The following is a 20792-nucleotide window of genomic DNA, read 5'->3' as shown; positions in this document are numbered from 1 at the left end:
GTAAGGGGTTCCCAAAAAAAAAAAATACTACTCCTTAATTGACTATCTTAAATCTATTTACAATGTAGATTACAATAACAAAACTAAACTCTCAAAACTTAACCTATCTCCCTCCTCTTTGAACTGGTTCTCCAGCTACTTATCCAATAGATACCAAGCAGTAAAATGGAAAAAGGCAACCTCCTCATTTCTTAATACCCCCACTGGAGTCCCCCAAGGTCCATACTAGGTCCCCTTCTCTTCAACATATTTATAAATGATTTCCGCAAATCTATTCCATTCTCAAACATCATCCGATATGCAGATGATTCTACCATTATCTGCTCTGCCACATCTACCCCCATACTCCTAAAGCTTACGCAAGATGCTTTTTCAATCACTGAGCAATGGATGAAAATAAACCACCTAGCACTCAATGCTTCTAAAACTAAATTAATGGTATTTACCCCCTCTAAAGTTACTTCTTTCAATATAAACACATTCTCGATTACTAGTCAAAATAACTCACTTCTGGAACTGGTGTCCGAAGCCAAGTTACTTGGGATCCAAATTGACAGCCAGCTTAATTTCAACTCCCATCTACAATTAAATATCAAAAAAAAACATCAAAAACTAGGTATGCTCTACAGACAAAATCAGTACCTTACACCCACCACTAAAATCACTCTCTCTACTTCCTTTCTTATCCCCTCCCTTCTCTATGGAGCTCCACTCCTAACTAATCTTCAGTCCTCTCTAAAAAAACAACTTTCCTCTTGCTACAACAAAATCGCCAAGTTTGCTAACAGCCATAAGTCCTCCACCCACCACTATTCCTCTCTCCAAAAACTAAAATGGCTAGAACTACCCAATCATCTCACCTATACTCAGCTAACTCTTGCCCACAAGCTCATTTTCAACCCCTCTCGCTGTCTCTCCCTGTCTTCTGCCTTTAAGATGCACCTACCTGATAGAGTATTAAGGTCAAACAATCAAAATCTATTAGAAGTGCACAAACCAACTCGTCCCCCAGGCAAAAACCTACTATCCTATAGCCTAGCTCGCCTTTGGAACTCACTACCACCACCCATTCGCACCACCTCTAACCATTATATGTTCAAAAAATCTCTTCACACACATCTAGTATCCCAGTGGGAATGCTCTTGCTCCCACCCTACATAACTAATACTGGCAATTTTCATCTTCCTTCTCTCTCATGTTTACTCCAGCAATTTTTCCTTATTATTTCCCATAACTCACATTATTATTCCCATGGTATCTGCAAAGAATGTACTAGACTGCACCTATTAAGTTTATGCTTCTTAAGTAATAACTACTCTGTATCACTCTGCAATATTCCTTTTCTTAGTCTATAACACCTCCAAGTTTCATCACTAGTCTGTATTGTTTTAAATGTTTCCTGTACTTTTGAAATTACTTGCTTGAATCTTTTACATTTGTATAATTATCATTAGTAACCTACTGTATGTACCTAGTTTGTTTTTGGAGCTTTTCTCCCCAGGACTCCATTGAAAACGGGTTCATTTTGACCCAATGGACTATCCTGGTAAACCAACTGTAAAAAAATGAATAAATAAATAAGTTCTTAGAGAAATGTAATCATTTTCTCATCTTATTTACTGCCTGATAAATATGTTTACAAACTATGAGACAGCAGCTTGAATTAAATATGGAAAATTGACTGGTTCAAGTTTAGGAAAGGGGTACAATTTGGCTAGAAGTTGTACCACATTCAAGTTTAGGAAAGGGATGCAATTGGCTACAATCGCATATGTGTCCCCTTTTTGATGAAAACAATACTTACACGTACAATGAAATATGTAATGCCCCATTTTCAGCAATGGCATACATTTTGTAGGTCAGCTACATGGTCAAACTTTACTTCAGTCCTTTCCACACCTATATTTTTACTTTTTGACTTAATTAATGTTCATTAAATGAATTTCATTCAACTTTTATTACATTTTCTGGAAACTGCTTTTCTTTTTTAGATGTCTCATTGTATACCTCTTAATATGGTTCAGACTACTGCACTATGACAAAATTAAAGCCTACCATATTTTTTTTTCTGTAGATCATATACCTTTTACTCTAAGTGCATTCAGGTAAGATTAATTATTTAAACCTCAGCCTTTTTATGTTTTAAGGTGTTTTTTGTCTTGACAGGCACTAATCATATTCTTGCATATTTAAATTTGATTACATGTTTGTATATTCCTTCCTTCCTCTCCATACTCCGAATACCAAGGTTTTTAGTGTCACATTCTGTTTCCCTCTTTTTTCTTTTTGTTAATTTTGAACTAAATTTGACAGTTTTATATTTTCCTCTTCTAAGGCTAAATTTGTAAAAACGTCCATTCTTTAGTCACCTTCTTTAATTTTAGTTTTGATTTATTTCAGTGTTTACACTTAGAATTAGTCATCTTATTTTTTTACTAATATCCTTTCTATAAGTGTCATTGCTATTAATGGGAGCTAATAAGATTTCCATTAATTCCTCAAAAAATTTAATTTACAGTTCTTAACAATGCAAGCCATTCTCTGTCTCATATGCATATGTATATAATATGTATATATAAAAAAAAATATATATATATATATATATATATATATATATATATATATATAGTGTGTGAGTGTGTGTGTGTGCGTGTGTATGTGTGTGCGTGCGCATCTGTGTGTGTATTTATATATATATATATATATATATATATATATATATATATATATATATATATGGGTCTACCTGACTTTGTTGAAATCTCAGATCATTGAATCACATTTTGGCGACACTCAAAATATCAAACCTCATTTCATCTAAGCAGTGAACAGCAAAGATCTTCCCAAGGTAAGTAAGTTGTGTGAGACAGTGAACTTTGCCCTTTTCCCAACTTTAGTACGATCTTGGAGTTGGTGCATTTAGTTAGGGGGGTGGGAGGGTGCAGGCCCCCACATTGTGGGGTGTGGGGGGCATAGCCTTAAACCTGGGTGGTTTAGGGATGGTGCAGTTTGTTTTTTTTTGGGGGGTAACTGGTTACTTAACCTAGGTGGATCTTCATTGTTCCACTTGTTCGATGATGTGGATTTTGATATTTTCAATGTCAACAAACTGGGATTTAATAATATGGAATTTTGACAAACTGATGTAAATCCATATCCCTTGTAAAAAAATCACTGTTCTGAGGTTTTGATATTGTAAGCTTTTGCTTACATGGGATCAATTACCCCTCAGGCTTTGTGCCCATTGAATGGCGCACAGCAATGGTTATACCACTCCAAAAAGGGGGAGCCACCACAGACCCCGGGAACTACTGCCCCATTAGCCTGACGAGCCTGGTCTGCAAGGCTATGGAACATATCATCATGGAACTTATAAACAATGACATTGGTAAACTCCAAACTCTGGACCCTACCCAGTTTGGGTTTGTAAAAGGCAGATCATGTCTCCTAAATCTGGCAGACTTCTTTGAAGTGGCCACCAAAGCCGTAGATGAGGGTAAGGTGGCTCACACAGCTTATCTAGATCTCGCCAAGGCTTTCAACACCATCCCCCCACTCTGGAATTATAGATAAACTCACTAAACTAGGTATAAATCCCTATGACACAAGATAGGTTGCCAACTGGCTCACTGACAGAACCCACACTGTGAAAGTAGCAGACTCTAAATCAAACTTCAGACCAGTGACAAGTGGAATACCACAGGGTTCAGTCCTGGGTCCTCTCCTGTTTGGTATCTACTTCTCTGAAGTACAGGCTAACACAGAAGGTCTTTGGCTAACAAAGTTCCCAGATGACTGCAAACTAGGAGCCATAATCAAAACTCCTAACGATGTGGACATCCTACAAAAGGGCCTCACTGAGACAGATGCCTGGTGCCAAAGCCATGGCTTTAAGCTCAGTGCCAAAAAGTGCATTGTCATCCCTTTTGGTAAAAACTCTTTACCCATGAACTACCACATAGGCGGTAGTCTACTTAACAACGAAAGTGTGATAAAAGACCTTGGGACACAGGTGGACAGTAGTCTCTCCTTTGATAATCACATTGCCACAGTAGTCAGGAAATCCTTCTACGTGGCACAACTTACCACAAAAGTTTCTCATCCAGGAAAAAAGAGGTCAGTGTTCCCCTCTACTCATCACTCATTAGACCCATTATAGAGTACAACACCCCTTTTGGTATGTACCTCACAAGACTTCTACAACAGCTGGAAAGGCCGCATAAATACCTCATAAAGAGGATTACCAGCCTCAAACAGATGCCCTACGCAGACTGTCTCAAAAAACTCCAGTTTTAGTCTGTCTCATATCGCCTACTCAGAGGCAATCTCTGCCTAACATACAAAGCTATGTCAAACCCAGAGCTGTTGGACATGCTCCACTTAAAGAAATCCCAGTCCCACCGAGCTACCCGCTCTACGGACCTAAACCTTGTCACCACAATAAACAGAACATGCTGGAGGGATAGATTCCTGTTCCAGAGACTTCCCATACTCTGGAACAAACTACCTATCTATATCGAACAAAGCTCCTCATTAGCACTCAAGAAAAATCTTGATGACTGGATGGGAGACAGGAAATTCACCCTGGGGATCACTTCTGTGGCTCTGCTTGACAGGGGCGCAGGAAAATAATTTTCTTGGGTGGCAAAAGCCAGGGTACTGTTTGGCTAGGCTTATATAGGCCCTAGGGCTAATAGCCTAGTACCTACCTATGAACCTATTAATCGTTTGCTTTTTTAAGCATTCGTTGATGTAATATAGATCTGTTTAAGTATCCCATCAGTACATAAGTACACTGTCACATGTAATGTGAATTTTTTTATATATTAAGAAGTCTAACTATTATTATGGATTAAAGCACTTAACTATTTTTATTTAATAAAATACAAGAAGTATGTTCTATTTTACTTGCTGGTGACTTATTTGTGCATTTTTACACTGTGTAAAAGGCAGATTTTGTTCATTTTGGTTAAACACTCTTCATCCTGCCTTGCTGCTGTTTTTGGTTTACTGTCTATTTATCCTTTATTTATGGAAACCCAGTTAGTTTTTATGATGTACCAAGAAATGTTTAATTATATCTCTTGTTTGACCATTTAAAAACATACTTGATGAAAATATTTAAATATTAGCATATGTATATAAATATTGTTTTTTGTATATCATTTGCTATGATCTTGTAAGTTTTAAAAGTTTTCATTATCTAATTTTAAAATGTAGCTTTATTTTTAACTTAAAATGATCTATACCTCTTTCTATGAATTCTAATCTTCCATCTAATACAAATAGATATACCTTCTACAAAACTTATTTCTTGCACTCAGAAGGCTTTAAATTGTAGCTGAACTACAATTCTTAGAAAACATCAAAATGTTTCATAACTTTGGAAAACTACAGTGGAAAGTTGTAACACTGCCCTGTCATGAACATGAATTGTCATTGACAGAGTTTTTGGTCTGCTTGAAGCCTGTTTCTTTTCCTTGGCTGAGTCTAGGATCATCATTCAGTATAACCCTGCTACTGACTGCAGGATGTTTACCATGTTTTGCATTCTGTGCAATATGATTCACCGGCTTGGTGGTGAAATGTCATCCCCAAAGGTCCCTGCAGCTCCAAGTACAGGTTCTAGCATGATGGGGTTGGTGTCCAACCAATAGTTGTAATGAAGCCCCCATGTGGCAGGCTTGTGCATAGAATACAGCTCCACAGGTAAGGAGGTGGTATCTAGTTCACAACTACTGACTATGACATTTGGGTTAGTGTTTCCTCACTAAAAAAAAAAAAAAAAAAAAAAATTATAACTGGTGTATCAGTCTTTTTGTGGGCTGTGTGATGCATGGTCTACTATCAATGTTCATAAGGCAGTCCCTCTTATCTTTATATTTTTTCTACAGTATAGTTAGCCATACAATATATATATATATTTATATCTATATATATACATATGGATTCCATGCACTCGGTCGAATTTCATTTGGTCGAAAATTATTCCAGGCATTGCACTTCACTGATAGCTCACTTGACTGAAAGCTCACTTGGTCGAAGTTCATTTGGTCGAAAATGGAATATAGCCCCTGCACCACTGCAGTCCAACACTGGAGTGAGAATATTACATAAGGGGGGGTGGGCCCAGCCCCCCACAATGGGGGTTGTGGGGGCATAGCCCCCCACATAATTTTAATGTATTCAATGTTATAAGAAGGTATATCCATTAGAAATGCATTGATATATATATATATATATATATATATATATATATATATATATATTTTTTTTTTTTAGTAAAAACTATTAGCATAATGTGGGGGGCTACACCCCCACAACCCCCAATGTGGGGTGCTGTACCCCCCACACACCCCTTATTTAATATTCTCACTCCAGGGTTGCACTGCAGTAGGGAAGGGGCTATATTCCATTTTCGACCAAATGAACTTCGACCAAGTGAGCTTTCAGTCAAGTGAGCTTTCAGTCAAGTGAACTGCCTGGAATAATTTTCGACCAAGTGTAATTCGACCAAGTGAATGGAATCCGTATATATATATATATATATATATATATATATATATTTATTTATTTATTTATTTAATCTTTATAATATTCATGCCTGACTGTTCCCTGAGATTGTGCATTGAATAGAATTAACATTAGATAAGGAATAAGTACATTTTGCACTGTTTTGCTTAAGAATTGTATTTAAGTGCACATGTTATGCTTCTGAAGTTTAGCTCGGTATTGTAAAATTGCCATGGGTACTTCAGTACTTGACTAAACTGGTGCAAGAAACTGTATGTATTTTAAGATGTACTGCCGCTCTATTCAACTTGTATTTTTCATTAGTAAGGCACAGGAAAGGAAAATCTATGCCATTTTGTTTTGTTTTATACTTTTTTTTTACTTTTATATTGTTAAATAAGAATTTTTTATTAGTAAGGAACTGCACATTATATTAATTCAGTCTGTCACAGACACAAATTCTTATATCATAAAATTATTAGCAATCATTTCTGCAGTGTGGAGGGTGAAGTGGCAACAGAGTTAGTGTTGATGGCATGATGACTGTTGCTCACCAAATCATTTCTTCTGCTCTGTATTAGGCTAATAGTGCATATTACTTCCTTCCAATCCACCTACCCCAATTTTTATATCATTTGTGTAACTGTCAGAATTAGTATTATGTATCTTACTCTCATTAATACTAATGAGCCTTTAATGCATTCTGCGACTTACCCCATCTACCTCTCTTTTTGTACTGGATTTTTTTTTCTTGTATTGTTAGCAATACCATTAGACAACTGAAAAACATTTTGATGAAAAGTCTGTTAGTATTGAAGTACATTCTACACATGTAAGTTTGCCTTACCTCTTCTATACCCCAGTTCTATACACACAGTTTTTTTATTACATTCAATGTTTTCTTAAACAGTGACATTAGTGAACTGAAATGCATTCTGTTGATGTGAGACATGTCATTGAAATGCGAGACCTGACATACAGTAGCTCAAGCACAAATGGTTTATACACAATGTTAATAATGGTAGGGTGGGTGATGGTTCACATCGCATGATCTTGAGGAAGTGTTGACATGTAAGCTTTATGCTAACTACCTGCGGTGATGTGAACTACTGGATGCATGTGTTCCTACAGACAAAATCTGACAGTGCCACATGACTGAGACCTCGAATGACAGAATCCGCTATGAGTAGATGAAGGTTGTTGAGGCCTGTTTGAATTATCTTATGTTTGTTCTTCCGTATTCTTTCCAGTACTTTTCTGATAATGTCTTGTAGTGTAATGTGATATGCCTCCATCTGTCCACACACTACCCTGCCTTCTTTCCCATCCACAAGTGATGCCTACGTGAGTCTGGCAAAGTCCTGACTAGTACAGTTATGGAGGCTGAAATTGCCACCATGTGTCCTACTACACTATGCATGAGTGCTGGCATAACATTAATGCTAATCTCTACCATTTCTATCTAGTGTTTAAAATCCTCATATATGGCCTGCATCACTCTGACAATCTTTATTTGACTTTCTGTGGCAGTGGACTGAGCCTGAATAATGTCACATTGCTTTTGCTGCTGAGCAGCCAGTGCTTTTCATGTTTCTTGCGATAGCTGTGACATGTGCCTGTACCTGGCACCCCTTTGCATAGATGTTACAGTGGAAATTGCTGCCTCTAAAATGGTACTATCCTCCAGAAAGTGTTCCTGTTGTTGAGGAGAGACCAGTGTTAAATTACATGGGTTCTCTCCTTGAACAACCTACAATTTAATGTCCACAGCTACCTGACTTCATTAAACAGTGTCACTTCCTGCAGAGCAATATAACTGTTATAGGATATGTGATCCTGCCATTAAACTTAGCACTGAGCACCACGGTCCTCAGGCTGTCTCATTAATATAACAACATCATCATCATCATCATCATCAACAGCCATTCATCATCAACAGCCATTCTGCTGTTGACATCTTCAAGCAGTGCTGGTCAAGTGGAAGTGCAATTTCCTGCAGCTGACCCTATAAATAATTAATTTTATCAAAGTAGCACTGAGACAATGGGAGCAAACTACTGAATGCTGTGTAATGGGTTGTGGAGGACATCTCACATTCATTTCACTTTCACATTTGGAGAAATGGAGGGTTCACCTGTTGATAGTAAATGCCATGTGTTACATGTAATCAGCATAATCCGTAGTCATCATGTTACTACAAATATCTCATTATGGATGCACTACCTTCCTGAACAGGTGTCTGTGCAGGTTTACTATTAAAATGTGGAAAGTGAAAAAAAATTGTTATCAAGTAATTGAAAAGTAATGCTGTATCCATAATCCACAAAAGAGTTGTATAGGAAGTAAAACTGCCACAATCTCAGTCCAAAAACGTTGCCGTGAATGAATATGAATGAGTTCAAGTCCAGCACTGAATTTATTAACGCTCTTTTATTAACAAACTGCGTTTTCGTCCCAACACATTAGGACTTCATCAGATACCTTTAAAAACAAAAATTACCACTTTATATACCAAATAATTTCACTATTAACCAATAAAAACAGTTTCAATTAATTCAAACTATCGAATCATTCTCAAATATTCATGAATATTCATTACCCTCATAAATATGTATTACTTAAAAACGTGTTTTTATTTCAAACCTTCCTTAAAACATTTATTAAATAAATTATGTGTATTTATGACATTTATGAGTTATAAAAATGCAAACTTCATTTAAAAAACGTAATTTATACACTTATTATGGGTCTAACTGCATGTTTAAAATGAATGTATTTTTTCCATTGATAGGTCTCCCTCTAGTGTTTAAAACCAATAAAGCACCTAAATTCATAAAAGCACCTTCCATTGACAAACCATATATACATTTTACACTAATAAATAATGTTCATTAAAATAAGTACAAATATAAATCTATATTTATAAATATTAAATATTAAATAATTATTTTAAAAAATAAAAACCAATAATTTAATATTTAATAAACATATGTAGTTAGACCCATAATAAGTGTATAAATTACGTTTTTTAAATGAAGTTTGCATTTTTATAACTCATAAATGTCATAAATACACATAATTTATTTAATAAATGTTTTAAGGAAGGTTTGAAATAAAAACACGTTTTTAAGTAATACATATTTATGAGGGTAATGAATATTCATGAATATTTGAGAATGATTCGATAGTTTGAATTAATTGAAACTGTTTTTATTGGTTAATAGTGAAATTATTTGGTATATAAAGTGGTAACTTTTGTTTTTAAAGGTATCTGATGAAGTCCTAATGTGTTGGGACGAAAACGCAGTTTGTTAATAAAAGAGCGTTAATAAATTCAGTGCTGGACTTGAACTCATTCATATTCATTCACGGCAACGTTTTTGGACTGAGATTGTGGCAGTTTTACTTCCTATACAACTCTTTTGTGGATTATTGGTTTTTCAGAGTTGTATCACTCCTTTTTTGGATTAATGCTGTATCCATATTATCGGCCTGCCTATAATCCCGGCCAACCTTTCTCTGACATCTGTATTTGACATTAAAGGAAATAGCAGGAGGTGATGTCAAACATACAGCTGAAGAAACTGGAGCCTTGCCTCTGCCTGCTTTTATTCTTTGGATTTGTTTTGTGTTTTTGCAGGGGTACCTGGTTACTGTTGGAATTATATTTTGCTTTGCTTACCCAGTCTATTTTGATTAACATTTCCTAAAACTTTTTACTATACAACAGCCCTAATGTACATCCCTCACTTTGGTTCTTGTACTTCTAAAGATGGCAGCAGCTGTGAAGGCATGAGGCCTAGCTTCAAGCTGTTCTAATAATGAGGCTAAGTTTTTGGCTGCTTCTTGTAGGAATCATACTTACAAAAAACTGAAAGTGAAGTGGCCAGCATCAAGTGGTGAAAAACTGATATCTGGCAGAATTAGGTGAGCATCAGTTATCACTGAAAGGGACCACCCATTCTGGTCACCATTGTCAGCACAGGTATGATGGCCTGCAAAGAAGCAGGCCTGACCAGCCGCCAGAGTGGGTTGACCAAGTTAGCGCAAAAAGGCTAGAGTTCTACAGTAAATATGAACTTTTTAATTTTTCATCAAGAAATGTGTGCATAAATGCAAGAATGCATATGTATATAAGCAAAAAGGTATAAGTAAACATACAAATATTTGTAAACAGAAATTCATCTGTGTGCAGTATGGTATGTGTATGTTGTGAGATAAAAGTGCATGCTTAAATACATGTGTATCTGTATAAACAAACAGTATATATATACATATATATACATATATATATATATGTATATAGATATATATATATATATATATATATATATATATATATATATACTCTTCAAAATTTTCAGTAATGTAAAAGCATATTAAAAAGTGAACATCTTCACATACATATTGAATTTCAATTCCACAAGACTTCAAAACACACAAAATCAACCAGTTGAACCTTCAAATCAATTAAACACATTTTAAAAGTAATATATACAGGGAAGCAAGCCTCTTTCTTCCTTCTTCATCCACGTAGGATTCTTTTTGTCTCCACATACTTCTCAACCACTCAGCTTTCAAAATCATAGCAGAAGGTCTACAATCCTGGCATACAAAAATTGCATATTCATAAAACTGTGACTGTTTATGGTGAGTACATAAATATATACATTTACTCTTTCACCAGATACTTACTATAAACTCTGAAACCCTGTGCGATTAACTAACAGATGCATTCCTATATAGGTATACCAGAAGATGTATCTTTCCAGCACTAAAACAGGTACACATGGTTTTCAATAAAATGCTAAGCCAGCAAGAGAATAGGAAACAACCAAATAATATTGACTACAGTGAAACGTGGCTCTAGTCTTCTTTTAATATCAAGACAAGAACTTCATCAGAAAAACAGGCTCACAATTCTCCCAATACTTAAATAGTCACACTAACAAATCACATGACGAATTGATTTTCACAAAAATAAACTCACACAATACATGTTTAAATAATTAAACAGACAGCCGACTTTAAAACATATCACTAAAACCTAAAATAAATAAATAAATTATCTTATAAATTACATTTTCTTTTTTTAAAAAATGATATTAATAACGTCACTTAGTCCCTGTAACTTGTCTGATGATAATTGTATTTGCCTTAAGTCTTCCTTAATCTCTGATTTTGTATTAAAGTATCTTATTAGGGGCAACAGAGGTACATCTTCTAATAAATAAAAAGAAAACTTTTTAAAATCCTGACAACCTAATGTGTGTCTAGCTGATGTTTTCTTTACATCTTTAAGCTTAATGGACATCTCATGTTTGTAAATATATCCAGATAAGTTTCTAATAGATTTGCCCAAGTAAAAACTAATGCATGACTAACAAAATGATAAATAAACCACGCTCTGAGTGTAACAAGTGTACCTGTTCTTAGACCAAATCTGTTCACTAGTACGGTGTATAATGACAAGTGATCCTTCAGAGACATATCTACAATATTTACAGTGCTGAAATTAGTAAGTACCAAAACAAGAGTGATCCGATAGGCCAGATATGTCAGAAGACTGACCTCTTTCAAAAAGTGACTTCAAGGTAAATGTTCTCTTATATTTAAAAGTCAGTTTGTCACCTACAATTTCAGCTAGATCCCTGTTACCCAAAATAATTTTCCAGTTATCAATGATAATATTCCTAATGATATAATAATCATTGGATGTCGGTAATAAACATGACCTTGTATGTTGCTCCACTTTAACATCTTCTTTAGTTGCATTCTTCTCATTATAACAATAGCCATGTCTTAAAATTGGATTGAACTTGACATTCCTTTTCTCTGTCACATCTTCTATCACTCTATATAAAATTTCAATGGTGTAATTTCTTTCTAAAAATATATTTTTAAGTTGGACTACTTCATCTTCATATGTCATATCATCACTAACTAATTTAATTAACCATATGAATTGAGCATTAACTACATTATTTTTCATGAAATAAAAGATGTCAACTGTCACTTACTAAGTAATTATTGTTAATGAATGTTTTTTTCTTAAATACATTACTATGAATAGATTTTTGATTTACATCAACTGAAAGGGACAATTCAAAAATAGTACTTTGTGGTCATTGTCCCCATATGTAAATGTTAGCAAACTGGTGGCCTGATTTAGAAAGGTGAAAAACAGATTAAATTATTCTTTCTTTCCCATAAGAAAAACAAACCATCAATATAACACTGATAAATATGTACTCTTTTAAAAATGGTGTTTAACAAGAAACTGTTGTTCCCACCAGCTCACCACTAAGTTCACCAAAGTTGAAGTAACTCTGGCTTCCATAGACACCCCTTCCTTTTGAACATATTTACCATCAAACAAAAAATAATTGTTCAAAACAATATTTAACATACTACTTATAGTATTAATGAAGAAATTAGAAAAAGTACTAAATGTATATAAATAATTTCTCACAAATTCAATACCAATATCCTGTACTATACTTGTGTACAGTCAGACAACTTCTTACTGTAAAATTTAAATTTATGTAAAACATCAAGTCCAAGATATGCATCTGTTAAATAAAACTGAATTCTGTATTACAGGATTTAAAATAAAATCAAGATATACTAAAACAGGCTCAGTTTTATAAAAATCTGCAGCTATAATCAGCCTGAAAGGTATTTTAAGCTGTTTTTCTGCATTCTTGGAATACTGAAAAATCTTGCAATTTTTGGAAAATCAACTTTTAAAAAATTGTGAAGTGTAAAATTAATTTCTCCTTGATCAACTATATCAATTAGAGATCTAGCAATAACTGCAAAACTAGATTTAATGTGACTTAAAGTAAACTCTTCATAGCAAGTGTGATCCCTTGGTATTTGATTAATAGAAGCAACATAATCTCTGGAATTCATTAATACAATCCCACTACAATTATCTCCCATCATAATTTTTTAAATCATGATGTTTAGTCAAATCTGAAAGTGTACCTCTCTTCAGAAGCGAGGCTGTGAACTTTAATCTCATGATTGTTTAACCCCTTCCTAAGTTCATCCTCACATACATCTTGGAATACCTAGAAGTATTTTTATTTTTTTTAAAAAGTTGAATTTTTACCATAAAAATCCAGAATGTCATACAAAATGTAGTACAATTTTAGTTTATGTAAATACAACTTTAGACCCACTAATGTCTTTACAACATTCAGTCTGCTAAATGGTATAAGTGAAAACCCTTTTTTAAGCCTTAGGTTATTGACAATTAAGAGAAATTTGGCTTAAATTAAAGACTTTAAAACCATGTACTATAGTCTTTTGTTTTTTCCATGTCCTCTTTTTAATGCATTCCCCCTGAACTGGTGTTCTGCATTTGCTTATTACTAGTTTGTTCTGAAAAAAGGGGAAGGAAAAAGGACAGATATAGAAAAAAAAAATATCTACATTACCTGTGTTCAGTACCTTTGCATAAGATTTGGAAGTGTCAGTATTACAGTGAGTATCACTCTTTTTGTTGTCAAATACATTTTCAGACATGGAAACGACAGCTTTGTCTTTAGAAGTGTCCACACTTGAAGGTGATTGGATAACGTTTTTAAGTAAATATGCATCCCCTTCTCTATAGACTGCTGAGTCCCTAAGCAACTTTTTTTCTTTCCTACTAAAAGTGGTTGCTATGTGTCTCTTAAGTTTAATAAATATGCTACTATACAGAGAATGAAATAATTTAAAATGAAAATCGCTTCAAATGGTGTCATCTAACAGACTGATTTGGGACTTGACTACAGTAATTATCAATAAGATGCTTCATGATAGAAATATTAGTTTCACTGAAAACAGTGACAAACTTCTGATATAAAAGATCATCTCTCTCTCTGTAGTCAGTTTGGAAATTTACAAATTATAAGCCCAGACAGAACTTTTTTAATGTTCAAGCAATGTTCCAGATAATAAATCGCATATCCCTAAGACTTATACTTAAGTAATTTATTTTTATAGCTCAAAAATTTTATTTTTACCCTCACCAAAAGTGCCATTCAGGTTCTATGAATGATTGTAAAGACCATGGTGTGAAAAAAATCCAAATGGGTTGGATGTTTTAGAAAGTAAATGGCTCGGATGTTTTAAAAAGTAAATGGCTCATATTTGGGCTCGCACATTTTATTGTTTCTTCTAGGCTTTCAACTGTAGAATTCTGTAGGAAATGACCATTATTTTCTCTGATCCTAATATTTCAAACTGGACCACAGAGCTGTTTGTTAGTTCCTGAAGCACCACTGATAATATGAGAACCTCCACCAGCTGTGACACTCACTGTGGTGAGTTGCATAATGAAACCATTGGTTTCTTTCACCAATGAAGCCAAAGTCTGAGTGAGAGAAATTACCTCACTGGGTTGAGACTCAGTGGAAAGACTGAGAACTAGCAGAACTAATGCTGAATGGATCACCAACTCATGAAAGGACACATCATGTACATAACAGTACTACGGGGACATGGGACACATCAATGACCTGTAAGACACCCTGTTTTTACTATGTATCCTGACTAAATGATGAACTTCTTCAGCTTGTCTTAGAGAAACAGTGTACATGACATGACGTGACATGAAAATCCTTGTAGCTATGCAATATTGTTTGTCACATACACTACAATAATTTCATTGTGCATGTCTGTCTATGGCTGTCTGTGAATTCAGTGTCTATCATGTAGCAGGCTTTTATAAAATTCACAGTGCTTAACTGCAATTTGATTAGAACAAAATATAATGAATGTGAGCATGTGATCAGTAAAGAGAGTCTTTTTAAACTTATATAGGTTTAACAAATGAACCACCTAATGAAATTACTGCATAGCTGGTTTCCTGACAGCCACACCAAAAGAATTTCAGTTTTACTAATGAAACCCACATCACTGTTTAATGCTTTACATTTAGAATGCGTATTTTATGCTTTTTAGTCCTAAATGAAGAGTTCATTTTTTCATAGCGAAGAAATGAAACAAATTTATGTAGAATGATCTTTTTTTTTGTTCAATGAAAGGTTTCTGTTTAATTCACCTGATTAAAGTTGAAAACTGTAAAGTTAAATTACACCCTAGTGATACTTCCAGGTGTTTTTCTCATGTTTCTTTCACATGATGCCTCTAGGTGCTTACTATTACCTGTTGATATTTACATTAATAATTCCAAACCCATGCTACATGCAAGCTATTCAAAGATTTCATCTTAAAGCTTACATGATGAGTAGCATGACTGAATTGATATTTGACCTCTGACTAGTGCCACTAAAGAGATACCAAACTGTTCTTATACTCCATACATATATTATCATAGTGTTTATATTTCTGTAAATATCTTAACAACAAAGTAACAAGACAGGTCTGTTTAGCCTCATATAAAAGCTCATAGATGGATAAACAAAATGCCATTGATAGTATTTTGTATATGAGTGGTTACTGAGATATTATAAGTCATTACAAAAGTTATTTACTGCATCTATTGTGATTTATAAAATCCATGTCATTGGATAGAATCTAATGAAATCTAACGAATGTGATCACTATAAGGAAAACAAATATCTCTAAAATTTGCCATTTACATTTTTTAAGCACACTTATTCCTACAATATGAGTATTTGCTTGAACTGAGGGAATATAGGTTATATCAAAATGCACAGGTTGTAACAATTGGAAATTGCAACAAAATGTTCCCTAGTTCCACAGGAAGGACAGCATTAAAGGTTGCTCTAGATTCCTTCTCTGTCTCATAATATTATTGCAAACATCATGAAAACATATATTAATATGCAATGAAATGGAAATACATCATCAGTCTCGAGCAAAGCAATATAAATGTAATGGTTTTGCAGGACCTTACTTTCTCTGAAGCACTCATTGCTTCACAGATGTATAGGTAAGTCTGAGGCAATCAGCCTACAGACCATTAAAAGCATAGCTAATAAACCATATTCTAAAACATCATTTCAGTTTCAAGGAGGGCGACACAAGATTTGGGGGGGGGGGGTTGAGATTGTACATCTAATTATGATGGTATACATTGAAGGTGGTAAAAGTGCTACATTGTTTGATATGCAGTGCAAGCTTGTTTCAGAGGTGGATATATGTTTGGATACGAAACTGGCACATCAAAGTGCCTTACTTCCTTGCCTTTCTCTTGATGAAAGTTTAGGTTCTTTACCCAGATAATTGAAGAACTGCTTGACATGTGAAGAATTAGGTGGTCAAGGAGGGTTGGATCCTTGGTGGCTCTAAGAGATAAATACACAGCATCATCTGAAACAGCAGCAAACCTACCTTGATGATGGAATCAGAGAAGATAACAAACTGACCCTTAAGGACCTAAAAGTGTTCCTGCTCACTGGCATTCAAATACACAGTGACCCTGCATTTATTTTCACATGCTTTATGAATGCATTCAGGCCAATAAAGCCAGACTCTACTAGCTACAGACATGGTATGCGTAATCCATTTCAAGGTGCATCAATATGGCATTATTGAAAAGCCTTCTTTGATGAGAAGGCTAGGACCTTAATCCCAATTATTCCATATGATGACTTCAGGGTCAGACATTCTTGGAGTAAATGAATACTTTATTTAAATGGAAAAACATTCCATTAATTAATGGGAAAATCTCTAAGGTAGTTCAAACACAGAATTTGTGCAGTTAATACACAAGGCTGTAGCAGATACAAAAAGATACATCCTTCCACTAAATGTACTTAAACAGAAACAGTGGATGTGTGTTTTTTTTTGTTGTTTTTTGTTTTTGTTAGTGTTAAAACACTTTTTTATGCCCAGTTTTCACATTCTCATTTCAGCCTGATTTTACTGATTATACAATAGTTGACACTATGGTTGCTGCTGAAGCTACAGGTCTCTGATTACAGTGAATGCCTAGCATCTGACACCTGTTTCACAAACAAGGGATTGATACCAGAGGAGGTGTATACAGATCAGGGAGCTAGGAGTACATGCAACTGTACTGCGAACTGTGGTCTGCTCTAAATCTAAAGTGTCATGCTACAATACTATAGATCAGAAGGGAAGAATGTGTTACTGATCGCCACTGTTAAATATAATGAGTAGAAGAAGGAGGCACAGGATCTGTGCTGTTGTTACGTCTACCTGATTATACTGAACACAGCGTCCCCATCATGCATAGTTTTCACGTCTCGTCCTTAACCACCATCTTTGATCTCTTATTCTGCCTTGCTGCCACCACCATTTCCTTATTCTTCATGCAAATAGCTTATAGATATAGATGGCGATTTACATTCTAGCTCTTATGTATGCCTTTCCTCTAAAGTTTTACCACCATGGAACCACATTCTGTTCCTTCTGCTGGTTTTAGCTAAGGTATGGCTGAGTTTGCATTTTGCGATATTGGATGTGAATGTTTTGTGCACATTTGTGCTACAGAAGGAATGACCAAGTCATTGTTTCATTTATCAAACTGAGTCATCTAAAACTGGAACTATCTGTATATATCAACAAATATGAAAGTTGTAGGAAAGGTGCAGTTGTTGTCTAATGATTTCTATGATTAAGTATTTTTTAAGGACAGCTGGAAAATCCATTTTGTGAGATGCAGCTAATGTGGGTTCCCTCACTGCAATTGCCCACTGTCAAAGCCAGCATAAAAATTTAGCAAAGATTATCTAAAATGTTTTGAATTTCTACAGCAGACCTATATTATATTAACTTATGCTTTGTGGTTTTCTCCCCTCCTCCTCCATGTTGGCACAGAAATCAGATAACTTCCGCTCTGTAACAGTTTTCTGTGGTGAAGTGTGTTTGTGCTGTAATGTTCCACATATTCAGTAAGGCACCTGAAGTAGAACTAACCAGGCATCAGTTGAAACAATAAAAAATAGTTGTCCAACTAAATAAGACTTAACAGAAACAGATTTTTATGACATTATTTGTTAGGATTTTTTTTCTTTGTTTAATCCTCAGATTAGTACCACTTAAGCTCAGACATTTATTAAATTACTGCAGTTGCCCTTATCTTGGCGTGATGAAATTGCTTTGTCAAAGGAACAGGACAGAATTTCAAGTGTACAGAGCATTTCAGGATGACTATTGATGAATGCTAACATTTCATTGCAGTAACCACTTATCTCAATGGTAATTTCTTGTAATTCAATAGATTCCTAGTCATAACATTAAATCCATTTTCAGCTGTTAAGACCTTCATCAGAAAACCAAAGCATACTCTTATTACGTTTCTGTATGTCATATCAATTGCATAAAATGAGACAGACCTGATGAATGGTGAAGGATTTCCTTTAGCTTCACAATTGAGTGTTACTTTTTCTTCATCAGAATCCAAAGGAAAAATCATACTCTGTGGCTCCTGGATGAAGATGGGTCCATGAAATGCTTTATTATCTGTAGCAGAGGAATAATATGAATTAGTACATGTCAACAACAGAAAAGCAGCACACACAATGAATTATTCAAGAAAAAACACCAGAGCTGGTATAAACTATTAAGAACTGAATCCACAAGCAGGCAGCACTTGTCAATGCTGTTGTTTTAAACCAAAGGTCATTCTTTCATTTATTTAATTCTGTTCAGGCAGTTTAAAACTACCTGTGTCAGGAAGATGCGGGCATCAGACATTGCTTTTTAATTGCATCTTTATTCAAACATTATTGCTTTCCACGTTTACAATCACCTTTGGTATTAAATGTTCCCCAAATTTCTCCTTGCACTGCATCTGTCAAGGAAGAGTAGCCAAAGACTTAATATTCAATCTGTTGGGAAGAAAATGGATTTGAGACAAGTTCAAGTACTATTTGGATATATTTGCAACGGATGGATCAGAATGCTAACCTTTTCATGACGTGTGAATGCATGACTTCTGAGAAAGACAAGCATGTAAGTGAATATCAACTAACAGCTTAAGGCCCATCTTTGTAATCTTTTGTAATAGAAAAAATGTTAAAAAACTATGTTCTAGTAAGGGTATAGCATAAAATAATTTTACAGTGAATATACAATTTCAGGACTGAATGTAATAATTGTATTTCTAATTTACGAAACCCAGAGTACACAAACATTTTAACTGTAGAACATAAACTTTTAATGTGCTATTTTGACAGCTGCAAAGCAGCCTAGATAATGTTCATTTAGTTATTTTCTTCAGAAGCCTTTAGTGATTAGCTGCAAGGAAATGTCTAGCCAAGATATTAAAAGTGGATCAGTGAACATTAAGCAGGTGAATGAAAATCCAGTTTTTCAGATATTTAGTTTTGGATGGAACTAGACAGACCCTGTATTGCATGTCATTAACCTATTAAGACTTGGCCTTGTTGATCTGTCTGTTCAGAAGCAGCTGGTACTGACATGTGCATGAATACCAGCACACTTGCCGATGACAGAAGTGGCCATTTATGCCACATCCATTGCTAATTGACACAGCTTGCTGTTATATGAGTTTTGTTAATAGCATTCAACACTTTAATTGTCCAAATTCTTAGAAATGTAATGCATTTATTATTCTTGGCATAAAGTGGTTTTACCATCCATGAAAACTCTCTTTTGAGGTTTGAGTTTTTCAAGTCCACCCATACAGCATGTAAGTAGAGTCCTTGTTGACATTTCTCCACAACTACCAAAGCAGAAGTTAAAGGAAAACAACCAAATGCAGATGCAAAATTTGATTGCACTTAAAGTGCAATAAAAATTTGGATCTGCATTTGGTTGTTTTCCTTGATAACATTTGTTACATTTGTTGCACAATGTGTAATAATCTCTATAATATAGTACAATGGTTTAACATTACATACTCTTAATAAACTTCAACATGTAGTTATAGGTATGATTCTGTGAGTCACCACTTTCATAATCTATGACTCACAGCAAGTAAAATAATAAAAAAGCACTACAGGGTCATTCTTTTACAAAAGCATATGTATCTGACATGCTTATCTGGTTATAAAAGTGAATAAAAAATCTGATTAAAAATGCACACGCAAGGAACTCGGCATCAAGCGAACCACTAAAGTACATATGAGCTAGAAATCATTGATGGCATGCTTAAAATGTTGATACAGATGATATTAAGGTGCAGTAATTCTGCTGAAATTCTCATGGGGTCTGTTAGTGATAGAATATATAGCAAGGTGATTCATTTAGAGGAAACAATAATTCCTGCATTATTTTCTTCTGAGCTACAGTGAAGTTGTGAGGAATACAACTTGTAAGCACTGTATCTCTTTCTGTTCTTTTTAACTCTAACTTTATTCTAATAATAA

The 20792-nt window shown here is 34.6% G+C and overlaps 1 protein-coding gene across 2 annotated transcripts in view; it reads right to left on the bottom strand.

Moving 5' to 3' along the window:
- CNTN4 (contactin 4) overlaps positions 1 to 20792 on the bottom strand; it is a 3809844-nt gene that overhangs the window by 2392919 nt on the left and 1396133 nt on the right. For both annotated transcript variants that reach the window (XM_044078010.1, XM_044078011.1), the window contains exon 4: positions 18795 to 18921. In XM_044078010.1, coding sequence (XP_043933945.1) covers positions 18795 to 18921 — 127 coding nt within the window. The remainder of the gene's footprint in view (positions 1 to 18794; positions 18922 to 20792) is intronic.

The sequence above is a fragment of the Protopterus annectens genome, chromosome 7.part0 (genome assembly GCF_019279795.1).
Source record: "Protopterus annectens isolate FY-2018-M chromosome 7.part0, PAN1.0, whole genome shotgun sequence".
Classification (NCBI taxonomy): Eukaryota; Metazoa; Chordata; order Ceratodontiformes; family Protopteridae; genus Protopterus; species Protopterus annectens.
The sequence above is the reverse complement of the archived record's forward strand: the minus strand, read 5'-3'. Positions and strand labels throughout refer to the sequence as shown.